Genomic DNA, 23,948 nt, shown 5'->3' on the forward strand with positions numbered 1-23,948 from the left:
TGTGATGTGCATGTAGCAGAGCTGCATGGCAACACTGGTACTATAATTTCCTAATAATTACTAGTCATCACATAAGGAGCTGTGCACCTCTGTGTCCATCACGTGAGGAGGACATATTTTTATCCCCTGAAACTAAACAATCAACAGTCATGACTATAAGCAGAGATCTTGATCAGTTATTTGAAAGATTTCAAGGCAATCCAAAAAAATATTTGATCTTACAACCGGTACATGTAACCCTAATCCCTTCTAGCCATCTAACTGATGTATTCAATCCCTTTTTCCTATGGATTTTGATTTGCTGACTACTGGTCAGTATCATGAATTGGCTCCATATTTGACAATGCAATTCATATATAAAAGCATGGCTCTTACACTTTGATCTTCATCATCACTTTTCATGTGATCTGCTATAAAGCCAACGCCCTCCATTGCTTCTTGAACCTGTGGAGAGAACTTTCTAGAATGTCTGTATCGAAATTCTTGCTTTCTGTGCTGTTCCACCTGTTCGTTAATCCTCTGATCATATGACCTTGATGTTGCAGCATTAACCACAAAAGCAGAGTTCTTACAGGAGTCTGTTTGCTTTGCCCACAATTGTCCTCGTGTTATTTTACTGGATGGATTGTGCTCTGGGCGCCTCATAAACAGGAAGATTGGAAGTTTTTCCAAAAAACAGTTTTTTACCCATAGTGGCATTGTGTGCGTGCTAGGAGATCTGTGGTGAACATTGAGGACACAGACACTAGTAACTATGGAAAATGTCACCAGTACCATTGTAAACATTAAGTATTTTCCAATCAGTGGAACATCAAGTGATGTTGGTGGGACAATTTTAGAAATTAAAAGCAGAAATACAGTCAGTGCAAGGAGAACGGATATACACAGGGTCATCTTCTGTCCACAGTCAGATGGTAGGTAAAACACTAATATTGCTAATGAGGTAATAAGGATGCAGGGTATAATCAAATTAATAGTATAGAAGAGAGGCTTTCTCTTGATGATGAAATCGTAGGTAACATCAACATAAGTTGGATCTAGAGGGTTGATAGTTCTCCTTCCAGGAAGTTTAATGATATCCCATTCTCCACTTGGTGTGAAATCATCCATACTGGCCGACTCTGAGCCAAGTACAAGATCAATTTCTGTATAATCATAAGTCCAGGAACGAAATTTTAAAGTGCAGTTCTGTTGATCAAAGGGGAAATGCTTGACTTCAATTTTGCATGCACTTTTGTAAATGGCTGGAGGAAGCCAAGCAATGCTTCCATTATTCTGCACAATTGCGTTGGTGAACAGGGATACTTCATATGTTCCATCAGCACTGGTAAGATAAACAGTACATGTTAGAGAGCATGACAAATAGAACATAGCATTAACTCACATGAGAGGTACATTTCATTACTAGATAAATGTTTCTCAAACAGCATTTTGTGATCACTTTTTTAAAGTTCTATAGAGAAACCTGTAAGAAAAATTCCAGGAAAAAAAATGTGTTTTGAAAAAAAATCACTCATCCAAAAAAAATACACAATAATGTGTATTAGTAGTGTGTTTTTAATTTTCATATAGACTTTAACCCCTTAATGACGCGGCCCCTTTTGCTTTTTCCATTTTCAATTTTCCTCCCCCCTTCAAAGAAAATCGTAACTCGTTTATATATCCATTGACATCGCTGTATGAGGGCTTGATTTTTTTGGGAAGAGTTTTTTTTAATGGTGCCATTTACTGTACCATATAATGTACTGAAAAACTTTTTAAAAATTCTAAGTAGAGTAAAATGAAAAAAAAAAAATTACATTCCGCCATTTTTGAGTGCGTCTTGTTTCTACGGCGCACAAAGTGCAACAAAAATGACATGATAACTTTATTCTATGTGTCAGTACAATTACTACGATACCAAACCTGTATAGTTTTTTTTTTACTTTACTACTCTTTTTTGTTTTTCAAAGACATTTAATTTTTTTCAATTATTTTCTGCTGTCATCTTCTGCACACAATAACTTTTTTATTTCTCCGTCGACGTAGTTGTGCAAGGACGCATTTTCTGCTGGATGTCCTGTAGTTTACGTAAGTAATGATTTGCAATACATACGACTTTTTGATCGCTCTTTGAAACTCTTTAAAAACACATGGGCTGACTAACAATACAGACCAACATAAAAAGACACACCAAAAGAAAGAGGAGGGATGTAAGGTGCAGCTTATAACCATAAAGGTGTGCACAAAATTCATCCGATGACAAAGGACAGTATCAAGTAATACATGAGATATATATGATAATATAATCCACTTAGTGACTCGTCACAGTGATGTGCGAGGAGTCACCCTTCTCATGTATTTCAATAATGAATAGTGGCAGACGGTATGTCACATAGATCGTTAAAGTACAAGCTTCATATATATGATGACAGAGGTCAGTATTAAGTGCATATGATCTATAAATGCACTTATGGACTAGACACAATAGTATGTGAGAAATCCAATGATTAAGACTCATATATTAGGGTACCGACTAGGGACTAATAATAAGTCACAGAAGTCGTTAGAGTTTCGGCTCAACGCGTTTCCCCAATCCCGTAGGAGAGGTTCATCAGGAGCCACAATAATAAAGCTGACCGTTTGACCAGAAGCCAAAGAGTAGGACTGACCATTTGGTCAGGGAACACAAAATGGAGCTGACCGTATTATGTCAGCAGAGATTCAACCCTCTCAATTATTAGAGTCACTGGTGTAAGAGTGGCAACTAAGTTAGAATACTCTCTGTTCACACTATTGAACGGTTCTCTAAAACTTTTTTAGCGATAATACTCTCTGATGTGGTCTACGTAGAAAACAAGACAGTGAGATGGACCGGCAAGATATAAGATGTAAGGCAAGCTAGGGTTCAAGTCTCCTCCCCGACACCTGTGGTGTGTCATAGGTAGTGATCCGAGCAAACAAGCCGTAGTCAGATAGCCTCAGTTGAGAACTATGATTATACTGCAAACCTCATAGTCCACTATAACTTGCATCGGGTTAACAAAAAAAGGTCTCATGCAAGAGTCCCTATAGGAGTAGTGTAGTACAAAGGATAGTGTAAGAGTTAAATGCTCTTAATCACTAAGATAGAGTTAATATGTAGCCAATGAGCAATGGTGCCTGAGTGGCAGCAGAGTTACAAAACTCACAGTTCTCACTATAAATAGTTCTCAAAACTTTTATAGCAATAGGTCTCTTAGATAAGGTCTACGTAGAGAAAAATAAGATGAAAAAGCAAGCTAAAAGTAAGAGCCCAGATCTATTCACTGACAGCTGTAGTGTGTCAGAGGTAGTGCTATGAGCAAAAAGAGCCGTAGTCAAGGTAAATGGAGTTGAGAGTTATACTCGCACTGCGTACCCAACAGTCCTAAATAAGCAAGTCCTATAATAAGGACTAGGACTGTGATACAAAAGTCTCAATAGAAAATAGTGCGATGCAAAGATTAATGCAAGAGTAATTGCTATTAGTCCCTTTAGATAGAGTAAATGGGTTTCCAATCAATGAAATGAAACAAACAAAAATAACAAATGATAGAGACTGTGGCTCTGATGGTCATTTTAACTGTGGCTCACCATCAGAGCCACAGTCTCTATCATTTGTTATTTTTGTTTGTTTCATTTCATTGATTGGCAACTAGAGATGAGCGAACACGTTCGGCCCCGCCCCTTTTTCGCCCGAACACCGAACTTTGCGAACACCTCGGTGTTCGGGCGAAAAAGTTCGGGGGCCGCCGTGGCAGCGCGGGGGGGTGCGGCGGGGAGTGGGGGGGAGAGGGAGAGAGGGCTCCCCCCTGTTCCCCGCTACTGCCGCCCGCGCCGCCGCGCATCTCCCCGCCCCCCGGCGGCACCCGGACACTTACGCGCGAACACTCCAGTGTTCGCTAAAGCCGGTGTCCGGGTGCGGATGTGTCCGTTACGGACACGTTCGCTCATCTCTATTGGCAACCCATTTACTCTATCTAAAGGGACTAATAGCAATTACTCTTGCATTAATCTTTGCATCGCACTATTTTCTATTGAGACTTTTGTATTGAGACTTTTAGGCTTAATTAAAGTTATGTTTCGCGTGAGTCTACAATGGATATATCAACCTGCAAATACAATATACAGTTATTACTTATTGTAAAGCACAATGTCTGGCAGCCAGATTTGTTTCGATGGAATGCGAAGTTTCCTTATGCCGTCAAATTCAGCTGGATTCCAGGTCAAGCGATAATCTACCCACTCCTATAAAAGAGAAAATCAAAAATTCTTATCCTCTGCTTTAGTTTGTCTGTAATTCAAGCATATTTAAGGAGATAAAGTGGCTTTGAAAGAGAAGCTGACAGATCGTATGAGCACCATAAACTAAATTAGTGGGCTGCTAGGACCAGGGTCATTGAGATTAGGGGTTTGCTGTTTATACTCATCAGCCTCTCTGTTCTCTGGCTGCCAACCCTGGAAGTCTGGAAGTCGGCAGACGGCCCATACTTCAGACTCATCTCTGTATTCAGTGCACGTAAGCAATAATAGAGTACAGTGTGTTAACACTGAATGCAGAAAAAAGTCCAAAGCACAGGCCGAGTGCCAACTTTTAGGCTGGACAGCGAGGGAACAAGGAGACAGGTGAGTGTAAAAAAAACACACACCCGCCCTCAGCAGTCCCAGTCCTATAAACCCATAAACTCAGGCTTCCTTTTAAAATGACAACAAATCTCCTTATATTCATAATCATACTACAATAACCATCAGATGTATAATATTACTATGGATTTACACAATGTTCTGCATAAACACTATAAATAGTCATGTAATCCTTCTATGACATTCTTTTCAGATCAATGCCTTTCAAGTGTCCAATCAACAACCTGGACCAAAAAGAAACAGCTGACTGACCAGCCCATACAGACAGCCTACAGGATACAAATATAGGACGTACTTTCAGACTTGATCTTCACATGGCAGCTTAATCCACTACAACCCCAAACAATGTCAATCAGAGTCATATAGTTTGACCAAAATGGCTTTAGGCCACGAATGTCGTCCATGTAATGATTATTAATACTGCTCTTTTCTTCTCATGGGATACAAATTTAGCAAAGTTTGACTTAATTGTAATACCTTTCTCCAAAAAGTTACTTAAAGGGGTTGTCTCGCGAAAGCAAGTGGGGTTAAGCACTTCTGTATGGCCATATTAATGCACTTTGTAATATACATCGTGCATTAAATATTGGCCATACAGAAGTTATTCACTTACCTGCTCCGTTGCTGGTGTCCCCGTCTCCATGGCTCCGTCTAATTTCAGCATCTAATCGCCCGGTTAGACGCGCTTGCGCAGAAGGGTCTTCTCCCTTCTGGTCGGTCCGGGCACGAGCTGCGTTCTGGCTCCGCCCCCTTCTATGCGTCATCGCGTAGCTCCGCCCCATCATGTGTACCGATTCCAGCCAATCAGGAGGCTGGAATCGGCAATGGACCGCACAGAGCCCACGGTGCACCATGGGAGAAGACCCGCGGTGCATCGTGGGTGAAGATCCCGGCGGCCATCTTGGAGGAAAAGAAGGGAGAAGTTGCAGAGAGGGGATTCGGGTACGTAAATTTTTTTTTTTTTATTTTAACACATCCCTTGGGTTTGTCCTGCACTGAACGGGGGGCCTATGCAAAAAAAAAAAACATTTCGGCGCGGACAACCCCTTTAAGTCATTAAAAAGCTATTGTTCTCTTATCTTAACATAGTGTTTCCCAGCTCCAGTCCTCGTGGAGCCCCAACAGGTCATGTTTTCTGGATTATCTCAGTATTGTACAGGTGATGTAATTATTGTTGGTGCCTCAGACATTGCCACAGGTGTTCTCACTATAGGATATCCTGAAAACATGACCTGTTGGAGCTTTTGAGGACTTGAGTTGCGCATGCCTGTCTTAAAACAACAAAAGCCTTTGAAAAAACTACAGAACAGGCAAAAAAAAACATGTTACAGAAAGTTATCTTAAGGCCACTTTCACACATGGCGTCAGTAAAATACCGCAATTTTGATTGTGGTGTTTTACTGTAATTTTTAGTGGCAGTTTTGAATGCAGGTAACTGCATTCAACAGTGTTTTTTAACACACCACATTATTCTGATGGGTGATGAGGTACGTTAAAAAGCATGAAACACGCCAAAATAGAGCAAACAGCACTCAAAAATCACAGCATTAGAACACGCCACATTTGAGCGCAAGTCTGCAAGGCCCTGTTGAATTAATGGGAGCATTGTACCGCAATTAAAAAGCGTGGCCTAACGCATCAAGAGTCATGCTAAACTTTGCTTTATCAGTACTTCCATAGTGATAGTTATCAATATTGATTTGCAAAAATACAAACTTTCCTAGAACAGTTGATACAAACATGTTTATTAGAAAAAACTGTGGCTACTGCAATCTGACTGGTTTACTTCCAGATCTTCTTTTGCCTTAATTTTATAATTAAGTGTCCTGCAGAGTCTTCAGGACATTTACATTTTCTTCTACTTTCCTTCCCTATTACACATTGCAAAGTTCCAGGATCATAAAAATGAATGTGACTTGTACTTGCCTGATTGAGCCACACATTAGTTGTCATTATTTGCTCTCGTTCATTCTAGGACAAAGGGGAAAAATTGATGATTAAGAAAATAACATTTTGATGCAATTTGTTAATTAAACAAAAATGTTTGTTTGTTCATGTCTAGAGATGAGCGAGCACACTCGTCCGAGCTTGATGCTCGTTCGAGTATTAGGGTGCTCGAGATGCTCGTTACTCGAGACGAGCACCACGCGGTACTCGTCTCGATTAAACGAGCACTGACCATTGAATTCAATAGAACCGGCAATACAGCCGGCTCCATTGAAAGCAATGGGCTGCCGGCGATCGCGGGATGAATTGTCGGGAAGGGCTTAAATATATAAGCCCTTCCCTGCAATTCATCCAGAAATGTGTAAAAATTAAAAAAAATATATATACTCACCTTGTCCAGGCAGACGGAGTTCAGCGCGGCCGGCCTGCAGTGGGTGTGAAGGGGGTGTGAGTCAGACATGCCCCTGATTGGCTCAGCGCTGAGCCAATCAGAGGCAGATCTCACTCACACCCATTCATGAATTCATGAATGGGTGAATGAGTGTTGCCTCTGATTGGCTCAGCGCAGCTCTCAGCTGAATGACAGCAGTTCAGCACCACAGTGCAGGGGACAGCAGGAGAAGACGCGGCTGTGCCCCGGCAGCTGAAGGGAGGTGAGTATCTATTTTTTTTGTTTTTTAAATCACTTTTAATTTATTTCCAGGGAATGGCTTATATGTAAAGCCCTTCCCTGAAAAAGAATTCAGGTGTGCCAGCGGACCATTGTCTTCAATGGAGTCGCCAGCAGCGGCTCCATTGAAGAGAATGCCTGCATTTTTATTCTTTTTTACACTAAAATCTTTCTTTTTCAGGTAAGGGCTTATATTTTTAAGCCCTTCCCGAAAATTCATCCCGCGCTCGCTGGCAGCCCATTGCTTTCAATGGAGCCAGCTGTATTGCCGGCTCCATTGAATTCAATGGACTAACATCGTTCTTCTCTTCCACAGCTGTTACAGAGGAGAGGAGAACGATCGTTATGCTGACAGTGGGGGGGGGGGGTCTCACTCTTGCCACTATTGTGGCTTAACAGTGAGACCTCGGAGCCCGAAATGCAGCCCTGCATGTTGCTCCTCGCCTGCCCTATCCATTTCTGTGTTTTTTACATGACTTTGGTGATTTGCTAAGATTTTCACAAATGAAAACCTTAGCGGAGCACCAGTCATATACAAAAATGCTCGAGTCGCCCATTGACTTCAATGGGGTTCGTTACTCGAAACGAACTCTCGAGCATCACTGAAAGTTTGACTCGAGTAACGAGCACCCGAGCATTTTGGTGCTCGCTCATCTCTATTCATGTCATTTATGATAGTGGGGTTGAATTTAGCGTAAAATCTGTTGTCCTTCAATCGAGTACCTACATAGTTTCAAAAGCAAGATACATCTTTGACATTTGTTATAAGAGTGCAAACATTTACCAAGCGGTGACCTCAATGTTGTTGTGCTTTACTGTTACACAATAGTGTGTTGTCTGAGTCAGAGAACGGAGCTTGTAGATAAATTCAATAAAAGACATAATGCATATGAAATCTAATAGACCTTGTAATTTCATTTGAAAGCAACTTGCTGTTTTATAAGAGCACATTTCAAGCTACCCTGAAAAAACAACACATTACATTAATTATACGGCTTCCTCTTTATACAATCACTTTGGAGCACTGGACAGAGAACAGTGTCTCAAATTACCGTGTAATTAGAGAGACCTGCAATAGAGATGACATAACGGAGCACATTTACAAATATTACCTCTACACTGTGTATTATATTTACCGAAAACAAGGAAATACAGAGAAAAGCTTTTTTGTAGCATTTAACTGTACTTAAAGGGATCTACTTAAAATCGCTTCACAGCCAGTTTGGACTTCCTACCGTGTTTCCCCGAAAATAAGCCCAACCCATATTTTTGAAAGAGGCTTGAAATATAAGCCCTCCCCTGAAAATAAGCCCTAGCCAAACTACATTTAAAAAATATCAATACTCACCTAGCCGGTGGCATCTGAGTCTAGGACTCCCTCACCTTTCTGACGTCGGAGTAAGACAAATGGCGTCCTCCGATAGCAAGAGCACTAAATATGTAAGTGTATACATATTTGTGCTGTGTACTTGTCATGTTATTCTGAGCTTGAAAAGGGCATCTTTGCCAAAACGCCCTGCTCTATGGACTTTATTTATTAAATAAACAAGATTGACGAAACCGTACAATCTAATGGATTCTTTGAACGGATATACAGTCCCATCTACAAAAATGCGGAGTACTTTTCTCCTTTGTTCCAGTATTTATATCAAAGCATCTGACCATCAGGTAGTTTTTACTCCCGACATCTCTCCATTGACCTGGATAGTGGATAAGGACTAATTGATACGTATACCAGGACAAGAGGTACAGGTGGGTTTCCCCTACTCAGGGTTATTGCACCTTGCACCAGGTGAGTTGACACTCATTTTTCTTGTATAACAGCCTTAATAAGCTGTATTGTTTATTTCATTGATTCACTTGGCGCTCTCCTGGCACTATTTTATTTTCTTTCTCCTGGTATCTCTCTTAGCGGTTAAGTTAGGACCCCCCCATACATATTTGATTGTTGGCCAACATTCTAATGTATAAAGCCAACTTTAGGCTTCCTCCTCGACAATCAATTATTCTTTCCACTCAACATCAAATCTGATAAAAATCTATGCATGAAGAAAGGAGAACAAAAGGTTTGGTACTATGTTGGTGGAGCAAAATGTGATTGTTCTCAGTAAGAGAAACCAAGTAATCTTGTAGATATGATACCTTTTGATAGCTAACAAAAATACATGATGTTATAGTGAGCTTTTGGACCTCTCAGAATCCTTCCTCAAGGCATAATGGAACAGATCTGAAAGGAGAACATCATCTGGTATCATTGACCAATTGTATTGTCCATCAGAAATCTGTTAGACAGACCACATTCTTTACCCTACGTTATAGCTTTATATATATATATATATATATATATGTATGCATCCTGGAAAATGTACTTTAGATTTAACATTACTGAGGTTGCAAGTAACTAGCTTGCCTTTCAGTTTAAATCGTTATGGGTGGCAGTCTAGGATGTTAAGAAAAATAAAATATGGCATTTCTTAGCGCAAATGTAGAATTTTGGTTGTACACCGAGACACACCCTGATCAGTTTTTGTTGAAATCTCTGGAAATACTCTTTACTGCGTCCTTTATATGTGTTGTATGAATGAACGAATGTAATCTGGGCACAGTGTAACCCGATTACCAGTATCCTTGATTATGTTAGCCTCTAGTACATGTTCCACTCAGTAAGAGATTGCATCTGTTTGCTGTCATGTTTTGTGTTCTGTTCTTCACTATCCAGATGTCCATGCTTGTTTCATTCTTGCCTCTGTCACTGATAAGTATCTCTTCGGTGACAGTGTGCATCATGAACCTAGAGTCTCCATGTGTCACATAAAAAGAAGCCCTGTAGGACATCTGCCAAGAAACATCCTGTGACACTTTGTTCCCACAATGATTTGACACATCAGTGGGGCAGGTTAAAGGGTGAACACGACTTTCTGAAGATTTATGTCTGACTTCTTGTCATTCTGATTTGCTTATAGTCTTATTGCTAAATGAATTTTGACTGTAGTGAGGCATAATTATCCTACAGGTGCCCTGCATAAAGACAGAGCAGAGCAGCTTAATATCAACATTGCTAGACAATCCAGGGGTAACTTTAACTCTTTTTGATGTCAGACTTTATGAATAAAGGACTATGGCATACATTGTATGTGAGAATTTCAATTGTGGCTTAATGCTTAACAACAAGCCTTATTGTGCCCATTTTTGAACTAGAGAAGCATCACTTTTTTGGGGGTATATATTTAAAAAAAATTCCTCATCACAACTATATTTGTTTGGAGGATGTCCAAATTGTGTAGCATGTATATGCAATAAGTATCTCATTACATCACATTTCTAAGAAAAATAGTAGAGGAAAGAAACTTAAGATTGAAAATGAAAGAGGAACTACAGTGAAATGCACATTGGGTTGCAATGGAGGAAAAAGTTCCTCTAATTTTCTTGGATGTGTACTGTTGGTATGCTTTGATTTACTTTAATTGATGTATAAACCTGCAGGTATATGCACTGAGACACTGATTTAGAGATACAGTGTATCAGGTCTCTATAGGGAGCAGGCGTTGTGAAGAGAAGCTAAAAGTAGCTTTTGAGGGGGGACGACTTCCCTACAGCATGCCCGTAGTTGGCAAGAAAGAAAGGAAGATGAGTTAGTGAACAGTGAAATAAACACTACCGATATAAAAGGCAACTTTAATAGGAAAGTAATTCCTCAAAACTATGCCAAGAATAGTGTGGGGATTTAGAAAACAGGCTGCATGAACAGGAGAGGAGTCATATCCTGAACTCAGTGGCCCTATTCAGTTATGCAGCCTGAAACAGATTTTCCTTAGCAACAGTCCTCAGCTGCATAGTTGAGTGGGATAGGGACACCCTCTGAAGTTAGATTTGAAGTTAGATAAATATATTCTGAAAAGGCTTAAGATTGCCCTCACTTTACTTTGAAGGGACAGTTATATTTTAAAGGGGTTGCTTCTTGTTCACATGGCCCATTGGGGCCTAAGGACCTCATAGAGAGAGGGCCCCCACTCGAGACTCACTTCTAGGAGCAAGAGCAGAGGCAATGACTATAATTTGAAGGACCACCATGTACTACATCTTGTCAGAAGCTTGGACTGTGGAGAAGAGGTGATCACTGTGTCAGCTGTATTTTTAAAAGGTGTTGTCATGATTTTTTCCAGAAACCGCATCAATCCATCAGTCAAATACATTTGAATACAATACCAGACACATCCCATAGAGAAAATAAAAAAGTAGACCTCTTTTCATTTCTAGTCTCATATGACTCTTTAAAGGGGTTTTCCCAGTACGTAAAATTGCTTCACAACTACTCTGCATTTCCTGGTTGCTGCTGACCAGGACATGTGACTGCTGCAGGAGATCGCTGGCTATAGAAGGTCACTGCTGTAGTCAGTAATTAGCTGCAGCAGTGTCAGGTCCTGGTCAGCAGCAACTACCATGTTTCCCTGAAAATAAGACACTGTCTTATAATAATTTTTGCCCCTAAAGAAACACAGTGCCTTATTTTTGGGGGGTGTCTTATACTCACCTGGCCCACGGTGTCTGAGTCCCTCGCGCTGGTCTCCGGTTCTGCGGCAGGCTTCGGTGTCCTCTGCACTGATATATCACTCTCTTTCTGGTGACGGGGCTTTGATTACCCTGCCTCCAGCAAGCGAGTGCTGTGATTGGATCACGAGCGCTGCTGTCTCAGCCAATCAGAGACGGTGCTCGATGAACCAATCACAGCCATTCAGTGATGTCATTCACTGAATGGCTGTGAATGATCGAGCGCCGGATCTGATTGGCTGGTGCTTGTTGCAATCACAGCACTTACTTGCTGGAGGCGGGGTATTCAAAGTCTGTCACCAGAAAGAGAGTGATATGTCAGCACAGAGGACACGGAAGCCTGCCGCAGCGCCAGAGACACTGGGATTCCCTCCCCTTTGTGACGTCAGAGGAAGACACACGGCGTCCTCCGATATCAAGAGCACTAAATATGTAAGTGTATATATATTTCTGTTGTGTACTTGTCATGTTATTCTGAGCTTGAAAAAGGCATCTTTGCTGAAACGCGTTACTTGGATTTTATTTATTAAATAAACAAGATTGACAAAACCGTACAATCTAATGGATTCTTTGAATGGATAGACAGTGGCATCTACAAGAGCGTGGAGTGTTTTTCTCTATTGTTCCAGTATTAGGAGAGAAAAAAGATGAAGCATGGTGGATTTCAACATGCCCAAGGCTTTATTCTCACACAAATTAAGCCGAGCATGCATATGTACAGGGAAATGGGGCCAGGAGGAATACGTAGCTGTCTGTGACCACATTATGAGAGAAGGAGAATTCAATGAATGTGTGACAGTGAAATTAGTTCCAACAGAGTTAATATGACTGACAAGTAGCTGTCAGTTTATTAGTTCCATCCTAAGAAGATTATGGTAGGAAAAGCCAAAAGTAAAGATGGGTTAGGGCCCTTTTACATGGGATGATTATTGTTCTGGTTGGTCAGACTCCCGCACTCCAGCGGGGTTTTCAACGATAATCATCCTGTGTAAAAGCATGCAGAAACTGAATGACTGGACGAGAATCGCCCAGTCATTCAGTTTTAGGCATGCCTAAAATCCTGAACGAAGATCGTTCAGTGTAAACAGCACCCCTTCAGTACTGAACGGCCACTGCTTACAGTGAATGGAGAGGTTGGGGGGGAGCTGGGAGAGAACTCTCCTCCAGCCGCCTTGCCTCCCTGCTGGCTGCGCTGTCAGCAATCCAGCAATGCTCACTCCTGTGTAACAGCACGGGAGTGAGCATACACTGGCACGAGTGTTGGGCATCGTTTGACTGTCACTTGTCCCATGTAAAGTGGTCTTTACTTTTTAGCTTAACTCTAAACCCCTTAAGGATGTAGCCCTTTTTTTCAATTTTCGGTCAACCCCTCCCTTTTTGAAAAATCATAACTCTTCTGTTTATCCAGCAACATAAATGTCTGAAGGCTTGTTTTTTGCGGGACGAGTTGTATTTTTCAATGGTACTATTTAATGTACCATATAATATTTATAAAGAAAAATATCATGTTATTAACAACAAAAAGAAAAAATGGACTGTTGCAGAAACGTCTAACAGATGTTTCTTTAATAGTATTCCAACCCATAGTGAGAAGTCCATTTTTTTGGCTGAGCTCTAATGTTCTGACAAATTATTGTTGCGCTCACAGTCAGAGGGAGACTGAAGATTAAACAGCAATTCAACATCAGGTCAGGTTAAATAGCCCTGACAATTACCCACAGGTGAGACTAAGGAAATCTCACCTAATACCACTACAGAGCCAGAAGATGGGGAAACACCTACAAAACCTGCACCAGACTATCAGCAAGGCAGTGATCCCAGAACCAAACCTGGTTGGACGCGATGATTGTCTTATATTCTCTTCATGCAGCCTTTGATTTCTAGTTGGTATCAACTTCTAGTGAAAAGCTAACTTTGGTTCTGGTGTTTTCCTACATACAGTATTCATGGGCAATCTCTGTTTTTGTCATGATGTTCTTTCTGGACAGTTAAAGTTTCCTCCTTACAAATCTAACATGTATATATATCGGTAATTTGCACTGCATCTTTCTAATAGTAGACTTATGTGCTTCTTAGTTACTTAGAGGCTATAGACACATTTGGGGAATTTATTTAAATGCATGTATTTTTTGGCTTAAAAGTATTTTGCAATAGTTGTGTTTTTGTTTTTTTTATTTTCAACTGTTTCACTTCTGAAGCTTCTGCATATAACATTATATAGAAAGCTGCAGAAAGTAGTTCACTAGCATATCTGTTAAGTGAGTTTGTTTGACAGCTCAGTCTCCAGCCTCTCTGTCCTGTCTTGGACAACCTTATCAGCTGAACTATGACCAAAACAAAGATAAACTTTTTTTTAAAAATACTGTAAAACAGCTTACAATTTCGTTCCAAAGAAGAGAGAGGGGCTGGAGACTCAGCTGTCAAACAAGCTCATTGATGTATTTGCTAGGTAACAGCATTTTGCAGTTTGCTACACACTGTGATATACAAAGGCTGCAGAAACCAAACAGTGACATTTTAAATAAAACTCTATTTGAAGACTGTTTTTTAACCCAAAATACATGCATTTATTTAAACATATGTCCCCAAAGGTGTCTATAGCTTTTAATTCAGTGTCTTGTGTTCAGCTATTGGGGTGAACTTGCTGTAATCACCTGGTCTGGGAAAGTTAACAGTTGTTAGAAATGTTCTCTGCTTGTAGATAATCTTCTAAACAGTGGAATGATGATTGTCCAATAGTTTGACAATCATTTTAAATCGCTTTCCAAACTCATAGGCATCAATAACTTTCTTCCTCAAGGCTTGGGAGAGCTCTCTTTACATCACATTTATCTTTATGTACTCTTTCAATGAAGATGAAATATTGATGTATCTACAAATTAAACAATAAAAAACTATACATAAGATATTTTTAATTTTTCATGACTGTAAATAGAGATGCTTTTTTATATGTCACTAGAATACTACTTTGATGAGCTGATTTCAGTGCCAACACTATTGAAGAATTTTAGCTGTGGAGCATCTACAGTGTTTATGGTATTTCAGAACAACTGATGTCTGCTGACTTATATGACATCTAATTGAAAGTGCTAACGACCACTTGTCCGTGAGTGTGTGCATTACATGCTCCGCCCCTGATCACATGACGGTGACATCATCGCAGGTCCTAAAGCATGAAACATGCAGAGCATGTGATGATGTCACCATCATCTGATCAGTCATCTGGGCTCTGACTTCCACCCCTGATGATATGAGGGTGATGTCATCACAGGTGCTTCACTTTATTAAACACCTGCAGATCCAGACAGCAGCTGTGTGCTTACAGGACCTGTGATGATTTGCTGGCAAAATAGGAAAAACAGCAGCACTCTTTGACAAAGACTCTGTGATAGAGTTGAAATGTTGTGTGTACTCTTTTTAACTTGGATCAATAAAGGAGCATCTGCCTTAATGCATTGATTTTATGCAAACACTCAGCAATGCTGCTCTAGTTTTTTACTTTCTGCAGAACCTGTGATGATGTCACCATCATGTGATGAATCACCGGCTTTTAGCTCTTTCCCTGATCACATGATGGTGACGTCATCATTACAGATCCTAAACTAGCACAGGCTAACTAGAAATGTATGTACTACAGCTGTGTGTATGACACGTGCATCTAGCAGAGCTGTGTGTGTCTATGACACGCACATGTAGCAGAGCTGTGTATAGGGTGTGTGACATGTGCATGTAGCAGGGCTGTGTGGTGTGTTTGACACACGCATGTAGCAGAGCTGTGTGTGACACGCACATGTAGCAGAGCTGTGTAGGGTGTGTGTTACATATGCATGTAGCAGAGCTGTGTGGTGTGTGTGACACGCGCATGTACAGAGTTGTATGTGGTGTGTGTGACACGTACATGTAGCAAAGCTGTGTGTGTCTGTGACATGCACATGTAGCAGAGCTGTGTATGGTGTGTATGACACTCGCATATAGTACAGCTGAGTGTGTCATGCATATGTAGCAGAGCTGTGTGTGGTGTGAGTGACGTAAATGTAGCAGAGCTGTGTGTGTGTGACACGTGCATCATGTAGCAGACCTGTGTGTGACACGCGCATGTAGCAGAACTGTGTGTGGTCTGTGTGATGTGCATGTAGCAGAGCTATTTGTGGTGTGTGTGACACACGCATGTAGCAGAGTAGCGTGTCTGTGACATGCGCATGTAGCAGAGCTGTTTGTGGTGTATTTGACACATGCATGTAGCAGAACGGTGTGTGTCTGTGACACGTGCATGTAGCAGAGCTGTGTGTGACGCACATTTGATAGAGCTGCATGTGATGTCTGTGAAATGCGCATTTAGCAAAGCAGTGTGTGGTGTGTTTGACATGCATGTAGCAGAGCTGTGTGTGGTGTGTGTGACACGCATGTAGCAGAGCTGTGTGTGGTGTGTGTGACGTGAATGTAGCAGAGCTGTGTGTGTAGACACGTGCATGTAGCAGAGCTGTGTGTGGTGTGTGTGACACGCGCATGTAGCAGAACTCTGTGTGGTGTCTGTGTCACGCGCGTGTAGCAGAACTGTGTGTGGTGTGTGTGATGTGCATGTAGCAGAGCTGTTTGTGGTGTGTGTGACACACGCATGTAGCAGAGCAGTGTGTATCTGTGACACGCACATGTAACAGGGCTGTGTGTGATGCACATTTGGTAGAGCTGCATGTGAGGTCTGTGAAATGCGCATGTAGCAAATCAGTGTGTGGTGTGTGTGTGACATGCATGTAGCAGAGCTGTATGTGGTGTGTGTGACGCGCATGTAGCAGAGCTGTGTGTGACGGCCGCATGTAGCAGAGCTGTGTGTGTGACATGCATTTAGTAGAGCTGTGTGTGATGTCTGTGTAATGCGCATGTAGTAGAGCTGTGTGTGATGTGCATGTAGCAGAGTTGTGTGTGGTGTGTGACGTGCATGTAGCAGAGCTGCATGTGACGTGCATGTAGTAGAGCTGTGCGTGACGTACGTGTAGCTGAGCTGTGTGTGCGTGACGTACATGTAGCAGAGCTGTGTGTGATGCACATGTAGCAGATCTGTGTGTGCTGCGCATGTAGTACAGCTGTGTCTGATGTGCGTGTAGCAGAGTTGTGTGTGTGTGACGCGTGTGTGTAGCAAAGCAGTGTGTGTGAGGTGCATGTAGCAGAGCTGTGTGGTGAATTACGCCACGAGAAACACCGGAGCTATAATTTCCTAATAATTACTAGTCATTTGAAATAGAGGAATGCATTTATTTATTTGGATGCAAGATTACTGTAATTTAACACTATAGTTTTAACAATTGATGTCTGCTTTGGGCTGCTTTCACAAGGGTCACAAAATTGCAAGATTTTCTCGCAATGCGACAGTGCTACAAATCACATGTTTATGAAGCCAATGCATTCCAATGAGATCCTTCCTATTAGCAATGTTTTGTAGGCTGCTATATTGCGAGAAAAAAATTGCGGCATGCTCTACACAGCGCAATTTGCGATGTTTTGTAGCCCGTGTTTCCCTATGGAACCTTCCTTTGTGTTGCATCGCATTGTGGTTTTATAGTAGGCAGTCCTACTGTTTGTCCCTAAAATCATCCCTAGCTGCGTAGAAAAAAACCAATATATTATTTAACAGGCACTGATTGGTTTCTCGAGCACCACAGCTCAGCCAATCACTCCAGCGCTTGATGAACTAATCACAGCCATTTAATATGATGGCTGTGATTGGTTCATCAAGCACTGCAGTGATTAGCTGAGCTGTGGTGCTCGAGAAACCAATCAGTCCCTGTTAAATAATATATTGTTTTTTTTCTACGCAGCTAGGGAACCAATTAGAGCCAGCGCTTCCTGAAGGTGAGATTTTTGAACCCCCTGACCAGGAAGCACTGGCTGAAGACTACAAACAAGTGCCACGGTACTGCTGGAGACGAAGTGCGGAGGAGTGGACAGCGACTGTTAGGTATTGTTTGTTTGGTTTTTTTATGCAGCTAGGGCTTATTTTCAGGGTAGGACTTATATTTCAAGCCTGCTGAAAAATCCCTGGAAAAGAGAGCCACAAAGTCGCATGACTTTTTAGTGCCACATAATCGTAGCAATATCGCACAGAACACAGTTGTGATATCACTGCGATTTTCCCACGCCGATATCACTGTTGTCCGTGTAAAAATGGGCTTATGTGCCATTTGCAAGGGACAATTATTACGTAAAATTTGTTCAAAAGAATGAAAATGGTCAATAATCGTTACGCCTAAATGCACAACCATCTACATTTACATTAAAAATGTTGCTCCCTTTTAACCAGCATAAAAATCATCACTGGTTTGCTCACTTCTTGCTGCCCATAAATGCTGCCCACTGAACGAGAAGTGAGCGATAGTCAGCGGTGATTTGCCTGTCTAAACGCTCTGTACAAGCGCTAACAACAAGCGATGACGTCAGCACTCCTACAGTTGTTTAGTAAACTGTCGCCTCGTGTAAATGAAGCATTGTGTGTGTGTTTGAGATAAGGAGATTAGATTGTGCACCCCACTTAGAACTGGGACTGATGAAACTGATGAGAATCTGCACAGTCCTGTTGGAGGTATGTTGGAGATGTATAAGCAACAGGAAACAAGAGATCTGTAATGTATTCATAGACATGTAATAAATACTTCTGAAGAATCTTACCACACTGATGAGTTGAGCCAGCGACAACTGAAGCTTAATAGAAACCAGCTGGGTATTATTATATGCTGGACGGATGAGTTTATTGTACCTATCTCTTCTTAACAGAGTGTCCATTAATCTCTCTTCTGAATCAGCTGCTTTGCTATCTAGATAAAGAAACCACATAACACAGATATCATATTATTACAAAATTTACTGAACGGAAAAAGTTTCTATCACCATTCAAAATTGTATACAGGTTACTTTTTAGCAAGATATTTCACATCATGTGTGGTTAAAGGGACTTTCCGAGTTCTGCAAAAAGTGGCTGAAGGCGAAATATGTAATAACACAATAAAAGAACCGTTTCTTACCTGTTAAATCCCCCATGACTCCCACTCTGCCCACCAGTCTTAGTTTACTTGACTACAGCAATTATGTGCCCACAAACCCTTGTGACCACTGCAGTCATTCACTGGTATCAGCAGCATATGGCACGAGATTGCTGAGGTCAGTGTGGATTGGCTGCAGCAGTTACATGGATATATGGGGAATTCAACAGGTAAGTACAGGGGTACCTCGGGATGCGAGTGCCTCAGCTTGTGAGTTTTTTGACTTGCGAGCAGGCTCTGTCCCGAATTTTTGCTCTGATTTACAAGCAAAAACTCGGGTTACGAGCCTGCTTGCAAGTCAAAAAATGTGCAAGCTGAGGCTCAGGGGGATTCTATACTCACCTACCACCTGCGTTCCGCGATGGTCTTCGGCGCTGCTGCAGGCTGTCACACCTTCCTCCACGCCAACAGAGCATTGATTTCTGGATGCAGGGTTTGAATGCCCCGCCTCCAGCAAGCTAATGCTCTGATTGGTTAACTCAGCACCGCGTCAGCCAATGAAAGCCGGCGCTACGTTAACCTATCACAGCCATTTAATGATGTTATGTAATATAGTCTGTGTTATATATTGTACTCACTTCTATGCAGCGCAGCCTCCTGTCTGATGATAATCAAGTACAATTAAATTTTTATATTTCTCACTGCTTTCTCTTTTTTTGTGCTGTGCTGTCAATCCCATGATGCATCAGCACCGTACCACATGACCAACTACAGCTACCCATATTGCCTGCTGGGAGGTCAGTGTAATTATCATTGCCTTCTACATTCATCAAAAAGGCTAAAGACTATAAGCATACAGTCAAGAGGCTGAACTATCAGCTCCCTCATTGTATCTGTGTTACAGGAGACTCTAATCATCATCATTAATAGGAGTTTTCGTCCTCCCCTGTGAGTAGACTGTGCGGTACAGTCCATGCTGTTTCATCAGACAGGAATTATGTGATTTAAAAAGTGACTCCTTGAGAGAACACGAAGCCAAGTAATTCTCAGGTGATCAGGATGAGATCACATGACCCACATGAGGAGAAGGACTCCAGGATGTTTCAGCTAGAAGGAAATAATTAAACAAGGTAATATTCATCTCTAAGAGGGATAGAGAGATGGATGGATGGATAGATAGCGAAATATATTGATTTAGATATATTTATATTTATTAAAGGTCTAGTTACATAATGAATGGAAAAGAAAAATGACCAGAGAGGCCCTTCAATTACCTATTTCACTTGCTGGTACTTTTTGGTAAAAAAATGAGACAGTTACACATTTATATAAGTGCCCATATAAGATGTTCTATGGAAACGATCATTTTATTTAGCTCTATTAAGTTTTATTACAGTAATTTGTATGAATTATGTAGAATAGTAAATTCTGAACAAAGTTTGAGAGGATTATCACTAAGGGGCCCAACTTCATGCATAACTGCCCTGCCTACACCTATGTGGGTGACCCTTAATTTTTTGGAGTATAGCCCTCCACTTCATACAAGATGAGGCAGCAAAATGGTACCTTCATACTCCCTTGTGGAGAAATCCTAGCTTCTGCACTTACAAGAAATGCTCGACATTATCTTCTGGAGACGTCATGCAATAAGTACCCTCTCGGATGTGGTTGAGACTGTTGTTCTTAGTACCTTCTCACAACTACAGATCCGATCGGGCCTTCTTAATAATTCCCTTTTTAGATATTTCCAACTCTGTCATGCACTTGCTGCCCAGTTTGGAGGCCTGAACATACCCCTTCACACTGACCCGAATAGAGAAGCTGGCTTCAGATATTCTGAAGCTGCTCTCCTGTTTTTATAGACAACTGATAAGGGGTTTCGCCTCACTGTGGGACTGAGCTCTCGAAAAGTGGGGCTTGGACATACCGAACCTAGACTCGGACGACCAAGATGGCCTTTTGGCCAGCTCAGGACTGCCCTTGATCAGTGCAAAAGACAGGTTGATCCATGTCAAGTTCCTACATAGAATCTACTATACTCCCACCCGTTTGTGTACCATGGGCCTAATCCCCAATGCAGACTGCTCAAGATGCTTGATGAGTGCAGGCACAATCATGCATATGTTTTACAGACCTATTGCAGAGAGATCCTTGAATGTATGGAAGCGCACCTGGGGGCCCCACGCATCCTGCATCCTAAAACTTGTCTCTTTGGCCTTATAGAGGATGTTCCGGTTGATACAGCAGCATGTACTTTATATAAATTTCTATTCTTTTACACTAAGAAAGTGATATTGCTTAATTGGAAACATCCAAAAAAAACTACTAGGGCTGCTTGGCAATGTGAAGTGAATAGGGTCATCCCTCTACATAAATTGACATATATGGCCTGAGGCTGCCCCGCCTAATTTGCTAAGATATGCGGCCAGTGGGTTGACTGCCCTTATACTGCATCAGGCATATCTGATTAGCTTCTTGACCAGGGGGAAATTTGGAGGCTTTTCTTTTTCTACTCCTCACTATGCGCAAGAATATTGAATGCTTGCTGTGATGACAGTCGTGTCGTAAACCTTGTTTTTATGTTTTAGTTACTACTATTTCCCAGGTTGGGAATCTTTGGTTCTGTTTTTGGGCGGAAATAAATAAAAGGGTATACGTAATTACAAAGGACAGGAGGAGTACAAAAGTTTGGATTATTGAAATTTTTAACAAAAACTACTGATATCTCTTCCTATGCATGTTTGTATTATATTGTATGAGAATGCGCAATAAACGTTTCTTTAAAAAAAAAAAAACAATGAGGGGATTTATCATGGCAAAAGTGGCAAAAAAGGTTGCAAATTACGACACAAGCCTTATCTTCACAAAAATGTATTTGACTTGATTAATGAATAATTTGTGTATAAACTACTAACAGGTGCTCTTGTGACTTATCTATATATTAGATAGCAAAACTACACCTGTAACAAAGATGTGTCATACTGGATGGAATAGCCAAAATAATAATTTAGAGACTATTGTACAAAATTTGCAGATGCACAAAAATCGGTTTGTCCTTAAAGGGGGTGTACCAGAATTACAAGTTATCCCCTAACACAGGTTTGGAGATAACTTGCTGTTTGGTGAGGGCATCACAGCTAAAACCCCCACGTTTTCCGAGACTGGGTTCCCATGTCCCCCCTTCTCCTCACTACAGGCTTAGGCTGCCTGTCCACGGGCGTTGCGATATCCACCGCGGGAGCCATCGCTGGGGAGCAGGAGCCAGCTGACGGATCTCCGCGGTGAGCCTATCTGACAGATAGGCTCACTGCGTAGAATCGGGGCCAATTCGCAGCATCCTGCGATTTGCCGACCGCGAGCGGAGAATCGCTATGATTCTCCACTCGTGGACAGGGATGTTGCGCTTTCCATAGCAACGCTATGGAAAGTGTTCACTGCGTTCCCTCCGGCTGGATTATCGCTGCGGGGAACGCAGTGAAAATTTGCTCGTGGACAAGAGCCCTTACTGCATCCCTGCAGTGAGGAGGAGACTGAATGGAGTGACGGTCATACAAGCGCGCTGCTGCTTCATTCACATTAAATAGGACTGTGAGGATAACCGAGCAACAAGTGCTCAGGTACTTCCATCACCCCAGCTGATATTAATCGAGTGTTGATCGCGCATGCTTGTCCAGCACTCCATTTAGTGTGACATCACTGAGGGTGAGAGAGGCTTCCTACAATGATTATAACAGAGGAACACGAGACTTAGTGGTGAGGCCCCCACCAATCAGCATGTTCTTCCCTGTTAGGGGATAACTTGTAATTCTGGTACAACCCCTTTAAATCAATGAGGCATGTAGTGAAGCCAGGGTACCCCAGGCACTACCATGAAGAGTTTTTGGACTGCCATGGTGCAGCAGAGTGCTCTGAAAGGCCACTTTGCTCTGGATGTATTTTGTGGCAAACCTGCAGTGTTTGTGCCACAATTCTGTTGAAATCATTGCAAATGTGCAACTAGAAAAGGTGACATCACAGTCACAGGACAAAGGTCACGCAGAAGAGAAGGCTGTAAATGGCCCTTTTTGGAATGAAGTTGCTCCTGGTCACATGCTTGGACTGGAAGGATAAGGGCTTAGCTATAATTCAACTCAGGAAAAGAAGTGGAAAGGAAGGCAACGAGGGAGCTAAGAAAAAGGAGTATGTGAAAGAGAAGGGGGCATGGGCAGACTTTTATATGAATACCAGCAGAGGTGTAACTTGAAGCTTCTGGGCCCCAATGCAAAACCTGTAACAGTGCCCCCAACTATAATGCTTTATTTATAGTATTGGGCCCTTACTATATGGAGAAGAGAGGCCTTATGGGCCCCCTAAGGCTCCTGGCCCGGGTGCAACTGATCCTCTGCATCCCCTATAGTTACGGCCTTGAATACTAGGCAGGTTCATGTATGGTGACACCTGCCAAGATACTGTTCATGTAGGTCTGGCAGACACTAATAAAGGAGGCCAGTAGTGGCATTTTTATGAGACTATGTTAGGGACTTTTTATAGGTATATGAAGACACTATAGCCATCATGGAGTGCTACACTTGCAATTTTAATGCATCACAGTGAATATGTGCTAGCAGAACATAGTGGTTTGTATTGCCATAGGGCGTGGAAACAGCATGCAAAATAGAGGAGCCAAAGAGGTCCATGAGGCAAACTCTGTAGCTGGGAGAGGCCTTGATGATCCGTGGTTAATCAGGTGAAAAACAATTACTAAATTAAACCCAGACTGTATATGACTTACACATTTAAGCTATTAATAACACTGTACACGACTAAGCTCCCTCTAGTGGTAGCTGCAGAAAGGTAGACTTTTACCCTTTAATGTTATGTCAGTAGGGAATTTGGAGCTCTGCAAATTAATCAACACAGAAGTAATGTGCAGCTGTCTTTTTGGCTTTTTCCTGATACATTGCCAAGCGCCTATGAAATACTGTGCATTGACCACAGCAAGCCCATTCATGTCAATGGTACTGTGTTGAATTTCATGATATAGCTTCTTCTTTAATAAATATGCTATCAGTGTCGTTGTTGGGGAAATCCCCTTAAGACACTACATCTATGGGGCCTTTTAGACATCACTGCTAGCGTGTTCGCTCTCGTGCAGTCGGATTAGACAGGCAGCTACATTGTTGGCCCTT

At 41.8% G+C, this 23,948-nt stretch overlaps 1 protein-coding gene across 1 annotated transcript in view; it reads right to left on the reverse strand.

Moving 5' to 3' along the window:
- The window catches only part of CHRNB4 (cholinergic receptor nicotinic beta 4 subunit), a 38,051-nt gene that overhangs the window by 12,249 nt on the left and 1,854 nt on the right, over positions 1-23,948 (reverse strand). Inside the window, exons 2-5 of the mRNA XM_066589936.1 lie at positions 18,470-18,615; positions 6,571-6,615; positions 4,139-4,248; positions 376-1,324 (exon numbers count right to left, since the gene is read on the reverse strand). Coding sequence (XP_066446033.1) covers positions 376-1,324; positions 4,139-4,248; positions 6,571-6,615; positions 18,470-18,615 — 1,250 coding nt within the window. The remainder of the gene's footprint in view (positions 1-375; positions 1,325-4,138; positions 4,249-6,570; positions 6,616-18,469; positions 18,616-23,948) is intronic.

Source organism: Eleutherodactylus coqui, chromosome 2, assembly GCF_035609145.1.
Source record: "Eleutherodactylus coqui strain aEleCoq1 chromosome 2, aEleCoq1.hap1, whole genome shotgun sequence".
In the NCBI taxonomy this organism is placed as follows: Eukaryota; Metazoa; Chordata; class Amphibia; order Anura; family Eleutherodactylidae; genus Eleutherodactylus; species Eleutherodactylus coqui.